The 11,825-nt window shown below is 43.9% G+C and overlaps 1 protein-coding gene and 1 pseudogene across 2 annotated transcripts; both read left to right on the top strand.

Annotated features, from left to right (window-relative positions):
* Window positions 1–1,722: 1,722 nt before the first annotated feature.
* LOC103635893 (cullin-1-like) lies at window positions 1,723–9,909 on the top strand. Of its 2 annotated transcripts, none has more exons than NM_001346824.1 (18): window positions 1,723–2,091; window positions 2,215–2,314; window positions 5,005–5,190; window positions 5,278–5,325; window positions 5,625–5,828; window positions 5,949–6,026; window positions 6,195–6,284; window positions 6,374–6,454; window positions 6,559–6,621; window positions 6,919–6,954; window positions 7,023–7,109; window positions 7,196–7,345; window positions 7,415–7,470; window positions 7,602–7,884; window positions 8,022–8,165; window positions 8,251–8,469; window positions 8,564–8,731; window positions 9,419–9,833. In NM_001346824.1, the coding sequence occupies exons 1-18, from the start codon at window positions 1,952–1,954 to the stop codon at window positions 9,518–9,520; spliced, it is 2,235 nt and encodes a 744-aa protein (NP_001333753.1). In that variant the 5' UTR covers window positions 1,723–1,951; the 3' UTR covers window positions 9,521–9,833. The 2 variants fall into 2 exon arrangements, with proteins under 2 accessions (NP_001333753.1, XP_020397891.1); XM_020542302.3 differs by having other exon boundaries at window positions 1,726–2,091; window positions 2,418–5,190; window positions 9,419–9,909.
* On the top strand, window positions 4,418–4,595 carry LOC111590064 (uncharacterized; annotated as a pseudogene).
* Window positions 9,910–11,825: the final 1,916 nt, after the last annotated feature.

Here is an 11,825-nt window from a genome sequence, read left to right on the forward strand (position 1 = left end):
ACATCTCCTTTTATAGATACAAGGAGATGCTCAGCTGTACAATGGGGGTGTAGCTATGCGCTAACGTGGCTGGCGGAGAAGTGCCTTGAGCCCTGTACATGTGCTAACGTGGCTGGCGGAGAAGTGCCTTGAGCCCTGTAGAAGCGCAGCTGGCGGTGCGGCATGGATCCTGCTGACGTTTCCTTGCTTCCGTAGGGAGCTGAGAGCCATCGACGTCATGGTCGCACACGGGGAACCATCATTACTTGCTATCGGAGTAGTTTGATGTGACTCCAGTCTTGTTCCTTCGTAGCAAAGGGTGGCTAGCTAGCGGTAGGGTAATGATGCATCCCCTGTAGCGTAGTCGGTCCGAGGCCGAGGTCGGGTGAGGCGGAGACTTCTCCCGAGACCGGGGTTGAGGTCGGGCGAGGATGTGACTCCTCCCGAGGCCGAGGCTGAGGCCGAGGCCCGAGGTCGGGCGAGACGGGGACCTTCCCTCGAGGCCGAGGCCTGAGGTCGGGCGAGGCGGAGACCTTCCCCGAGGCCGGGGCTGAGGCCGAGGCCTGGGGTTGGGCGAGGCGGAGCTCCTTGTCGCGCCCGAGGCTGAACTCGGGAGAGGTCACGACTTGCTGTTGCTAGTCCTACCCTGGTGGTTGACACAGTAGCCGGAGCGGGGCGAACAATGCTGTTTTCCTGTCAGAACGGTCAGTGAAAGGGCGAAGTGACTGCGGTCACTTCGACCTTGCCGACTGAGGCGCGCGTGTCAGGATAAGGTGTCAGGCGATCCCCGCATTAAATGCGCATGCGATACGGTCGGTTGGTAGGGCGATCCGGCCGAGGTCGCTGTACGACAAAGTTCGCCCGAGCTTAGCCTCGGGTAAGACGGGGGTGCGTCTGCTGACTGAGGGGACCCTCGGGCGAGGCGTGAATACGTCCGGGACTACCGTCCTTGCCCGAAGCTGGGCTCGAATGAGGTCACGTCCCTTGGTAGACGAGGCCTTGACTTGAACCGCGCTTTATCAGCTGTTTATGGTTTGTTTTGAAGATGTTTTCCAGCCGTGTTTAGGAGCATTGGGGATACCCCTAATTACGGTACCCGACACTACCGTTTCTCTCTACTAGCTCAGTCTTCAAGCTAGGACAAGTGGTACACGCACCTAACAAGATAGACCTAGATCTCAACTCGTCACGCTCATCTAGCAAGTTGGCGTACTTGATCTACAAAGTTGCGATGTTCGACATGTGTAGAGCGTACTTATCATATTCAGTCTCGTCAGACACCACAATAGAAGCTTTAGAAGACTCAAGCTCTATAAGCGTGCTCTCATACTTGAATTTAAAATCTTTCCTCCTACAAGCAGTAAGCCTAAGCAGCTTATCCTGATAAGCCAAAGCAGTCGTTAGTACCTTAGTGGCGAGATCGTCGGTGGAATATACTAACAAAGAGTTTAATTTTTATGCATAAGAATTTTTGGAAACAGATAGTTATAGGGAATATAGGGAATAGGTATGAGGTGCTACAAATTGTCAAACTTGATAAATTTATACTCTCTTCGTCATAAAATATAATTTACTTTGGACAAAATATACATTCGCTCAATAAGTTATGAATGTAGTTTGTATATATTCTATATTATTTATTTAAATGTGGATGGAAAAAGAGAACTTAAAAGAAAAGAGTATTTAAAGATAAAACAGTGATTTAAGCATATGCTATCCACTCCCGTCTCTCGGACTCTCGGTGCGGAGGAACCAGTCTAAGCCACCACCCAGGCCCAGCTCACCTCTTTCCTCTCTTCTCATGCCCACGCGCTCGCCTATCTCATAGTCCTTCCCCATTCCGCCTCTCTAGCTGGCCTGTCGAGGACCCTCGCCATCCTCCCCAGGCGCACCACCAAACGGTCCAAACCCCCAGCGGCGGCGCTAGGATTTGAGTCTCAGCGCGCCGGCACCGCCACCGCCACCGGCGGTGATGGCAGGGCAGGAGCGTAGGACAATCGATCTGGAGGAGGGATGGGCGTTTATGCAGAAGGGTATCACCAAGCTGAAGAACATCCTCGAGGGCAAGCCCGAGCCTCAGTTCAGCTCCGAGGACTACATGATGCTCTACACGTGCGCCTCCTTCTCCCCTTACTCCTCCTCGCCGCCACCGTCTCCTGCGCAGCGGCCGCTTGGTTTCACACCGCGATCCGCCTCGATCCGGTTCTGATCTAGGTTTTGGTCCTCTTGTCGCAGGACGATATACAACATGTGCACGCAGAAGCCGCCGCACGACTACTCGCAGCAGCTCTACGACAAGTATCGGGAGTCGTTCGAGGAGTATATCACCTCCATGGTGAGCCTCCTGTTCATATCTATCTTTCCCATGTGAATGTCTGTATTAGAACTTCATTGTTTTGTATTTGCGGCGTTGTATTAAGGTTAGATTTCCTACTCAGAGAGGAGTAAGGCAGCTTGGATGGGAGTTTTTTTAGCTTTTGTTGACGGGGAACAAATCGTGCTCTCAGAGCCTGGGGCTCACATGAGCACTTCAAATCTGGTACGTTCTGTGAGCAATCAACGTTAAGGTGGGAGGGGATAAATGGAAAATTGCCATCGAATCGAAACTGAGTTGAAGGGAGGTAAATGAAAAATTACTGATCACTGTTGTATTGCTCACAAAGGGGCTGATTGGTTTGCTGCGCGCTGAACCAGGCTCGCGAGATGCAGGAAGCGCTAGTTTGGTTGCTTGGTCCAGCTACCGAGCTAGGCTCCCAGCATGCAAAAGTGCCCACTCTACCAGGCGCCGGGGAGACGTGAGAATCTGTTGTTTCGGGCGAGCCAGTCTCGAGCGGTGCAAGAACGAGCTGCTTTGGCAAGCATGCAGAGAAGAAAATGCTGCTGGGCCCGAGACATGCAGGCAACCAATCGTTCTGTGAGCAATCAACGTTAAGGTGGGAGGGGATAAATGGAAAATTGCCATCGAATCGAAACTGAGTTGAAGGGAGGTAAATGAAAAATTACTGATCACTGTTGTATTGCTCACAAAGGGGCTGATTGGTTTGCTGCGCGCTGAACCAGGCTCGCGAGATGCAGGAAGCGCTAGTTTGGTTGCTTGGTCCAGCTACCGAGCTAGGCTCCCAGCATGCAAAAGTGCCCACTCTACCAGGCGCCGGGGAGACGTGAGAATCTGTTGTTTCGGGCGAGCCAGTCTCGAGCGGTGCAAGAACGAGCTGCTTTGGCAAGCATGCAGAGAAGAAAATGCTGCTGGGCCCGAGACATGCAGGCAACCAATCGTTGTCTCCACCAGGCCTGGCTGTATAGATACGGAAACCAGTCAAAGCGCTACTGCACCTCTAGAGCCTGACTCCTGCTTTGGTGTATATGGCGATGTCCTCATTTCCTTCTGTGTTTCTGCTAAATGATACATTGATCACTAGTCAGGTTCATTCACTCTGTAGATGGACATTCTTTTGGGAAAAAATGAGAGTTGTTTGCCATATATGATAGGTGGTGAATTCTTATAGTATATAGAATTTTCCTGATCTGTTTGATTGTAATTTGTAAATGAATTAATTAAAACTTTCTAATGCTGCAAATATTGCAGTGGCAGTGCTCTCTTCCCCTTCATCTGTCCATCTCTTGATTTTTAGAGGGTAATTCAATCTCTTTAATTTTATTGTAAGCATCTTGATTTGGTGAAACACTTGATCTAGCTACTTGACGTGCCTTGTAACAATTCTGTGTCCATTTGTTTGTACACTTGTGCCTGCTGTTCTGTTGGCTCCAGTAGATTCATTAGATGTCCTGTGATATTGCTGTGTCTATTTTCATTCGCTGTTTGTTGGAACTTGTAGCTTCTGTTATGGGCTTATCGAGGGTAGACAGCAAACCAGGATTATTTCATTCACTCCGTAGATACAAATTTCTTTTTGGGAGAATGAGGGTTGTTTGTCATAGATGGTAGAACCCTTTTGTAATAATATATACAATTGTCCTGATCTGTTTGATTGTAATTTGTGAATGGAGTAATCAGAACTTCTTTCATGCTCTCTTCCCCTTCTTTTGTGTATTTTAAATTTCTGCAGCACAATTCAATCTCTTTAATTTTATAATTGTAAGCATCTTGATTGGCGAAACAATTGTCCCATCTACTTGACAAACAATTTTGTGCCCATTCTTTGTACATTGTAGCTCATTTCTTATCTTTATACCCTTTAAAGCATGAGTTTCGTGCGTCATGCGCGAAGGGCGTAGCGTCGATCTGTTTATTCTCTCCCCACGTCTTGGCTAACAACTAGGCCGTTACCTTCCAGATGGGCCGTGAGAAAACACCTAAGCGCAACATAACACCAAGCCACACGCAGCGCAACGCTCCTGGATAATACCACCTCGCTAGCTGAAGGAGTATGAGCGACCGAGCGAGCTATAGAAAGGGGGCATGTCTCCTTTTCAACTCATATCTTTCTTGGCCTTTTGGCTAAGACAAAGTGTAGTGTCTGCAGTTTAATATCTGCTATGTGGGCCATATGTCCACTTTAATTTTATTTTTTTATTGGAAGGGTCCAACTTTAATCTTAAATTTGATTTTTGTGGGGCGGGTCCATCACACTGGGTTGCCACTGGACCCTTGGGTGTCATACAATTGTTGCGCTATACCATCAAATATGATTGGTGTACCGTCACACGGGCATTGTACTAGTATATCATGTAGACTGTAGAGAGCACCTTTTTGTGTTTTTGCACCGCCTCCTAATGGACAGGAGTTGGACACTAATTGATGCTATCTATGGCAGGAAGATAAATAATGGATTGCATAATTGAATACACATGGATGCTAGTTTCAATTTGCAGGAGCTTTTCTGCAGCTTGCTAATTTATTGTTTAATGAGCATCTTTAATTTATAAAAGAAACTTATATACCCTCCTTGAGTTACAGGTGTTTTTATGACTAGAGATTGAACCCACGAGTTGTATGATGCTTTCTTCATTGTATTTGTACGTTCACTTCTGAGAGCTTTCTCACTAATTTTTAATTTCATGCAGGTACTACCTTCGCTAAGGGAGAAACATGATGAGTTTATGCTGAGGGAGCTAGTGCAAAGGTGGTCAAACCATAAAGTCATGGTTCGTTGGCTCTCGCGTTTCTTTCATTACCTTGACCGGTACTTCATATCAAGGAGGTCACTTACCCCACTTAAAGAAGTTGGTCTTACTTGCTTCCGAGAGTTGGTAAAACATCAGTTACTTATTTCTGGCTTCGTTTTCACTCTTGCTTTTTCAACGCTTATGCCCTAATCAATTTAACTGTGGTAACAGATATATCAAGAGATTAAAGGGCAAGTTAAAGATGCGGTGATAGCTCTGGTGAGACCTTGCATCTCTTTGAGTTAATGGTAGTAAAATGGTTGGTTAACATATAGCAGCCCCATTCTTTCTTTGTTTCGTGTTTGGACATTAATATGATCACCGTGTGTTCTTGACCATATGTTTTTCTTCTAGGTTATACATGTTGGAAAATATTCAAATGTAGTAGGGACCAAACTGCTATAATTTCTTCCATGTGGCAAATCTTAAAACTTTTTTGCGCATTAGTGGCCAATTGTCTGATTGCATACATCCCTAAGCTTCATCTGTTTGAGAACTAATATTTTTTCTTTTAACAGATAGACAAAGAACGCGAGGGTGAACAGATTGACCGGGGTCTGTTGAAGAATGTATTGGATATTTTTGTTGAAATTGGGCTGGGTCAAATGGAGTGTTATGAGAATGACTTTGAAGATTTCTTGCTCAAGGATACTACAGAGTACTACTCTGTCAAGGCTCAAAGCTGGATTCTTGAGGACTCATGCCCAGATTACATGATTAAGGTACCTAGAACTCATGCCCAGATTACATGATTAAGGTACCTAGAATTGAGAAGGTTTCTGTCTGTTCCTATCTGTATTTACGTGTGGCTATTTCTTAATGGCCGATGCTTCTTTCAAAAGGCTGAGGAGTGTTTGAAGCGGGAGAAGGAGCGGGTTGGTCACTATTTGCATATTAGCAGTGAACAAAAGTTGTTGGAGGTATGTGGAAAACCTTTCCTTTTCTAGTTTTGTAGTATTCTCAATTAATATTTTATTTGCAGCAAATATTTCAGTTTTGAATTCAGAATGTTGCTATGTCTCTTGAATAGAGCTTGACTTATTTCCTCGTATGGCCCTCACATTTTTTATAATCTTGAATTTTCACAGAAAGTGCAAAATGAATTGCTTGCTCAGTATGCAACCCCGCTGTTGGAGAAGGAGCATTCTGGATGTTCTGCTTTGCTTCGTGATGATAAGGTTGTATTGAAAACCTTAACATCATCATCTAATGAATGCATGACTTCCTAACAGTGTTGAATATTCACTGCATCCCTCTATCACTTAAGGTTGAGGACCTTTCTAGGATGTACAGGCTCTTCTCCAAAATCAGCCGCGGTCTGGAGCCTATTTCTAACATGTTTAAAACGGTATTAATTTCCCTTGCAGGGTGCCTGAGTTCTCTTTTAGCTCATCCATTTCATTCCTTTGAACCATGATGTGCAGTTCTGATTGATTTTTTTTTTGTCTGCAGCATGTTACAAATGAGGGCACAGCCTTGGTCAAGCAAGCAGAAGATTCTGCTAGCAATAAGAAGGTGCAGTGTTTCTTTAGCTGTTAAATTATTTATGTTACCTTTATGAACTTTCTGATTCATATTTTATAGTTATATAGCAACATAAAAAACTCCACATTAATAGTTTGTAACAGCCTGCATCTTACCTCTACTGTCAGGTTGCTGAGTAGTTCCCATTTCCAGTCCTTTTTCTTTGTATTACCACTTTGTATGCTTGATATTCTGCTACCTAACTGTTTGATTTTTCTTGCTATATTTGATTAATTTTCTGACGTGTCTTCCCTAAATTATTTTTTTTATAATTCATCACTTTTACAGCCAGAAAAGAAGGATATAGTTGGCATGCAGGAGCAGGTGTGTATCTTGATTGCACTCTGCTTTTGTTGTGTGTTATCTTACCTTACATTTACTCTTGTTTCTAGGTCTTTGTGTGGAAAATCATCGAGCTGCATGACAAATATGTAGCTTATGTGACAGAATGTTTCCAGGGACATACACTCTTCCATAAGGTCTTCAACTGAAACATCTCATTTTCATTTTGTTGTTGCCATAAAATTGCAAATGGTGTCCCATTCCCATATAATTCTTACCACAGGCACTTAAAGAAGCCTTTGAGGTCTTCTGTAACAAAGGTGTCTCTGGCAGTTCGAGTGCCGAGTTGTTGGCTACCTTCTGCGACAATATTCTGAAGAAAGGTTGCAGTGAAAAGCTCAGTGATGAAGCCATCGAAGATGCCCTTGAGAAGGTACTTTGTTTTTGCTGCTATTGATAAATTATGTGCCGGAGCTTTACATTTGATCGCGACTGGTTTTAGGTGGTGAGAATGCTTGCATACATCAGTGATAAAGACCTGTTTGCCGAGTTCTATAGGTGAGTGCTTGTTATCCTACATGGTATTATTAGTGTTTATGTAATTTAAAAAATGTTTTTGTGTCAAGTGTGCAAGGAAATAATGCCCTTTGGAACTTGGTTATGTTTTTAATATGTGAACTGACTTACAGGAAGAAGCTTGCAAGAAGATTACTTTTTGACAAAAGTGCTAATGATGAGCATGAGAGAAGTATTCTGACAAAGCTCAAACAACAGTGTGGGGGACAGTTTACTTCAAAAATGGAGGGCATGGTTACTGACCTTACTGTCGCTAGAGATCATCAAACTAAGTTTGAGGAGTTTGTAGCTGGACATCCAGAGTTGAATCCTGGGATAGACTTAGCTGTTACTGTTTTGACAACGGGATTCTGGCCAAGCTACAAAACTTTTGACATAAACCTTCCTGCCGAGATGGTAAGTTAACCGTTCGATCACTTGAAGGGCTCCAACCACTGCACTTGAATCATGGACCATATTAGCTCATTTTAAAAAAAGCATGTTAGATCAATGTTTATTTTCTTGGAAATGACTTTATATATGTCTGCTTCTAGGTGAAATGTGTAGAGGTTTTCAAGGAGTTCTATCAAACAAGAACAAAGCACAGGAAGCTGACATGGATTTATTCCTTGGGAACCTGCAACATCAATGCTAAGTTTGATGCTAAACCTATTGAACTTATTGTTACAACATATCAGGTAGTCTTGGATCTTTTCTGTGTCACAATAAATGCTGCTATACTAACCTGTCTGACAGTTTTTGACAAACGACTTGTTTTGACAGGCTGCATTGCTACTACTGTTTAATGGATCTGACAGGCTTAGTTATTCTGAGATTGTAACACAATTAAACCTGTCAGATGATGATGTAGTGCGTTTGCTCCATTCTCTTTCTTGTGCGAAGTACAAGATCCTTAACAAGGAACCGGCTAGTAGATCCATCTCTCCCAATGATGTTTTTGAGTTCAATTCAAAGTTTACTGACAGAATGAGAAGAATCAAGGTATTTCCTGTTTTCACTGTTGTTTTGCTGTTTGGTATACTTATAATTTAGTTGCTGTTATGCTTGTATTTCATTTTGTTATCACTCTTTCCAGGTTCCACTCCCTCCTGTTGATGAGAAGAAAAAGGTTGTTGAAGATGTTGACAAAGACAGGAGGTATGCAATTGATGCATCAATTGTGCGCATTATGAAGAGCCGCAAAGTTATGGGTCATCAACAGCTGGTTGCTGAATGTGTTGAGCAGCTGAGCCGCATGTTCAAGGTACTGACAGTTCATCTCCTATTTGAGAAGTTCTTCGTAGCTTGGTCCCTGTTACAATACCTGCACGACTGAACTTATTTCATGCACAATTTTTATTTAGTTCTTGCAATAAGTGTATCAGTAATTCAGTTACAATTTTCTGTAGTACAGTGGGTATCCTGTTGTTGCTTTAGACCTGTTTGGTTCCTTTAGTCTAGGTACTAAAGTTTAGTCCTACCCTGTTTGGTTGTAGGGACTACAAGTTTCCAGAACACATTAAATGAATCATAAGAAGGCCAAAATACCCATTGCATTCTCCCTCCATTAGTGTAACTGAAATAAACGAGGGGAAAGGTGAAATTAATATGGTTTAGTCTCTTTTAGTCACTCTTGAGGAACTAGAGACTAAAGCAGTTTAATCCCTGTTTTAGTGCCACAGTTTGGTAATTTAGGGACTAAATGAGACTAAAATGAAGGGACTCATCTTTTGTCCCTCAAACCAAACGAAGCCGTAATCACGTTGAATTTGGTATCATGTTATGGCGGTTCTTACATATGAATGGCATATTGCCACATGTCTACAAAGATAACTGTTAACTCGTCCATGGCCGCGTAATCCAGGATAATCATATAGGGAAAAATAGATTTTGATTTTGCTACTCGATGCGTTCTGTCCGTTTTCTTACTTGGGCCTGTGTGATACTGCAGCCTGACTTCAAAGCCATAAAGAAGAGGATTGAGGATCTCATTACAAGGGACTACTTGGAGCGCGACAAGGACAACGCTAATACGTACAAATACCTTGCCTGATTGGTGGTCAGTGGCAAAAGTCCAAAACAGCTCCCAGACTAGTGCAATACCACGGGGGTGGCGATCTCCTGCAAGGTGGTGGTGCGTCAACTTTTACCATGATTTGAGGTGCGTTATGGTGATTTGCGTGCTTATGGGTCCTGCCACAGCAAGGGCTGCTCGCATTTGTAAATTGGCCGTTAAAATAGACAATCTTGACCTGCATTAGATGATATGATGATGATATGAGGAATAGGAGAGGCACTCAAGTACTTGTTTGCCATCTATGCCAATGTTTTACCTATATGTCTGTATCAATGTTTCAGTTAACTGAGATGAGATTATGCTTGGGGGTTGCTTTGCTATATGAAATGAGTGGATACTATGCGAATTTGCAGTATCGGTTTGTATCTGAATGTACCTTCCATATCATGCCTTGCATGCCATGGACACAGTCAATCTTCTTCAGACATCATTAATTACTAAAAAGAAGCATATATAAATATAAAAGAAGTGAATCAGTAGAATAGAAAGCATATATACGCGATGCATCTCTTACCAGCCAGGCAGCTCCAGAAGGACTAGACAACGGTTAATTGGACAAGCTAAGGGTTAGTTTGGAAACTCAAATCCATCTGGGATTTTAGGATCCTAAGTTTGGAAATTCAAATCCCTTTGAGATCCATGTCTTTTAATAGGGTGAGGAATTTTATGGAATGTTATTTGAATAAGATATTTAGAGCTCTTTTACCAGGGTGAGGAATTTTAGGGAAAATTATTTGAATAAGATATTTAGAGCTTGTTTGTAAGCAACGGAGGGGCTAAAATCTCATTCTCTTTAATTTTAAATAGTAAATTTTTTTAGCATAACAAGAGATTTAAGGTAGTGTTTGGTTGAGGAGCCAAGTAGAACGGAGCCGTTCCATCCCTGATTCTAGGAACGGAGCCGCTCTGTTCTGTGTTTGGTAAACTGGAACGGAGCGGCTCTGTTTTTTGTTTGGTTGCAGAGTGAACTGGAACAGAACGGCTCCATCCTTTGTTTGGTTGAAGAGTCACTGAAGTAGACATTAGCATGACATACAAGTTCATCACAACATGCATATATTTGACATGATAACATATAAACCACAAGTCATCACAACACTCATATAATCCAAATTGCCATGTTCATGAATAAATAGAAGCATGACATACAAGTTCATATCACCCAAAATGAAGTATTCCCAAAGTGCCTTGTTTATGGATACATAGAAGCATGACATACTAGTTTATGTCACCCAAAATGAAGTATTCCTAGCGAGCCTACATATTACCATTAATGAACTCAGTAAGCATACTAAGCTTGTACAACAACGACACCTCCACAAACCCTTGTGCAACATTAGGATTGTTCAGCAAATAAGAATAGTACTTGGCATAAGTAATTTGTCCTACGGGTGCATGACCGTGTCGTTTTCTCTTTCGAGCTCTAATAACAATTGCCATCATCGAAAGAACCACATGAGCAGCAGCTACATAGACTAGAAAATCATCGCCCTCATCCATCTATATGCCAACAAAAAATACATAACCAATTCACAACACATGAAGACAGTATATTCAAATCAATAGAGCGACAAATTCATCTTACAAGTATACCTTTGCTGCAGTTGTTCTTGGCTCTCCTTCTTTGTGCAATCAATCTGGTTTCCAATCAACAAGAAGTGAATTAGTTTACAATCAACCAAAAAAAGACACAAGGAGAGGGAGCTGCGCAGAGGGAGCAGTAGAGGGAGCTGCACAGAGGGAGGCGGCCATGGCTGCTCCGGCCAGATCTGCGCGCCGGGACCAGCAGAGAGATGGCCATGGCTGCTCCGGCCAGATCTGCGCGCCGGGACCAGCAGAGAGATGGCCATGGCTGCTCCGGCCAGATCGTTCGGCGGCAGCAGGAACGCCTGCGCGCGGCGGCAGAAACGCGCGGCAGCAGGAATGCCTGCGCGCGGCGACAGCAGGACGGCCTGCGCGCGGCAGGAAGACGGCCTGCGCGCGGCAGCGGGCGCGCGGCAGCAAGAAGAAGGTCGGGCGCGCGCGGCAGCAGAGGTAGGTGGCGGCGGCGGCCATCAGAGAGAGAGAGGTGTACCTGCGCGGTGAGGAGAGCGGTGAGGAGAGCAGGCTGAGAACGGAGCCGCTCCCTCCCCTCAATTTTTTGGAGCGGGATGGTTCCGGATCTGGAGGGAATATTCTTCTTTTGGAGCCACTCCGTTCTAGTTTCTTTCTAACCAAACAACACCAAAACTGGGATGGAACGGTTCCGTTCTACTTCGCTCCCCAACCAAACACTACCAAG

Source organism: Zea mays, chromosome 8 (assembly GCF_902167145.1).
Source record: "Zea mays cultivar B73 chromosome 8, Zm-B73-REFERENCE-NAM-5.0, whole genome shotgun sequence".
NCBI classification, from domain to species: Eukaryota; Viridiplantae; Streptophyta; class Magnoliopsida; order Poales; family Poaceae; genus Zea; species Zea mays.

Excerpts from the sequence above, each read along its gene's own strand:
- LOC103635893 (NM_001346824.1), top strand. The coding sequence starts at position 1,952 with ATGGCAGGGCAGGAGCGTAGGACAATCGATCTGGAGGAGGGATGGGCG. Across the intron at positions 5,326-5,624 it reads AAGATGCGGTGATAGCTCTG|ATAGACAAAGAACGCGAGGG; the intron begins GTGAGACCTTGC and ends TTCTTTTAACAG. Across the intron at positions 8,166-8,250 it reads TTATTGTTACAACATATCAG|GCTGCATTGCTACTACTGTT; the intron begins GTAGTCTTGGAT and ends TTGTTTTGACAG.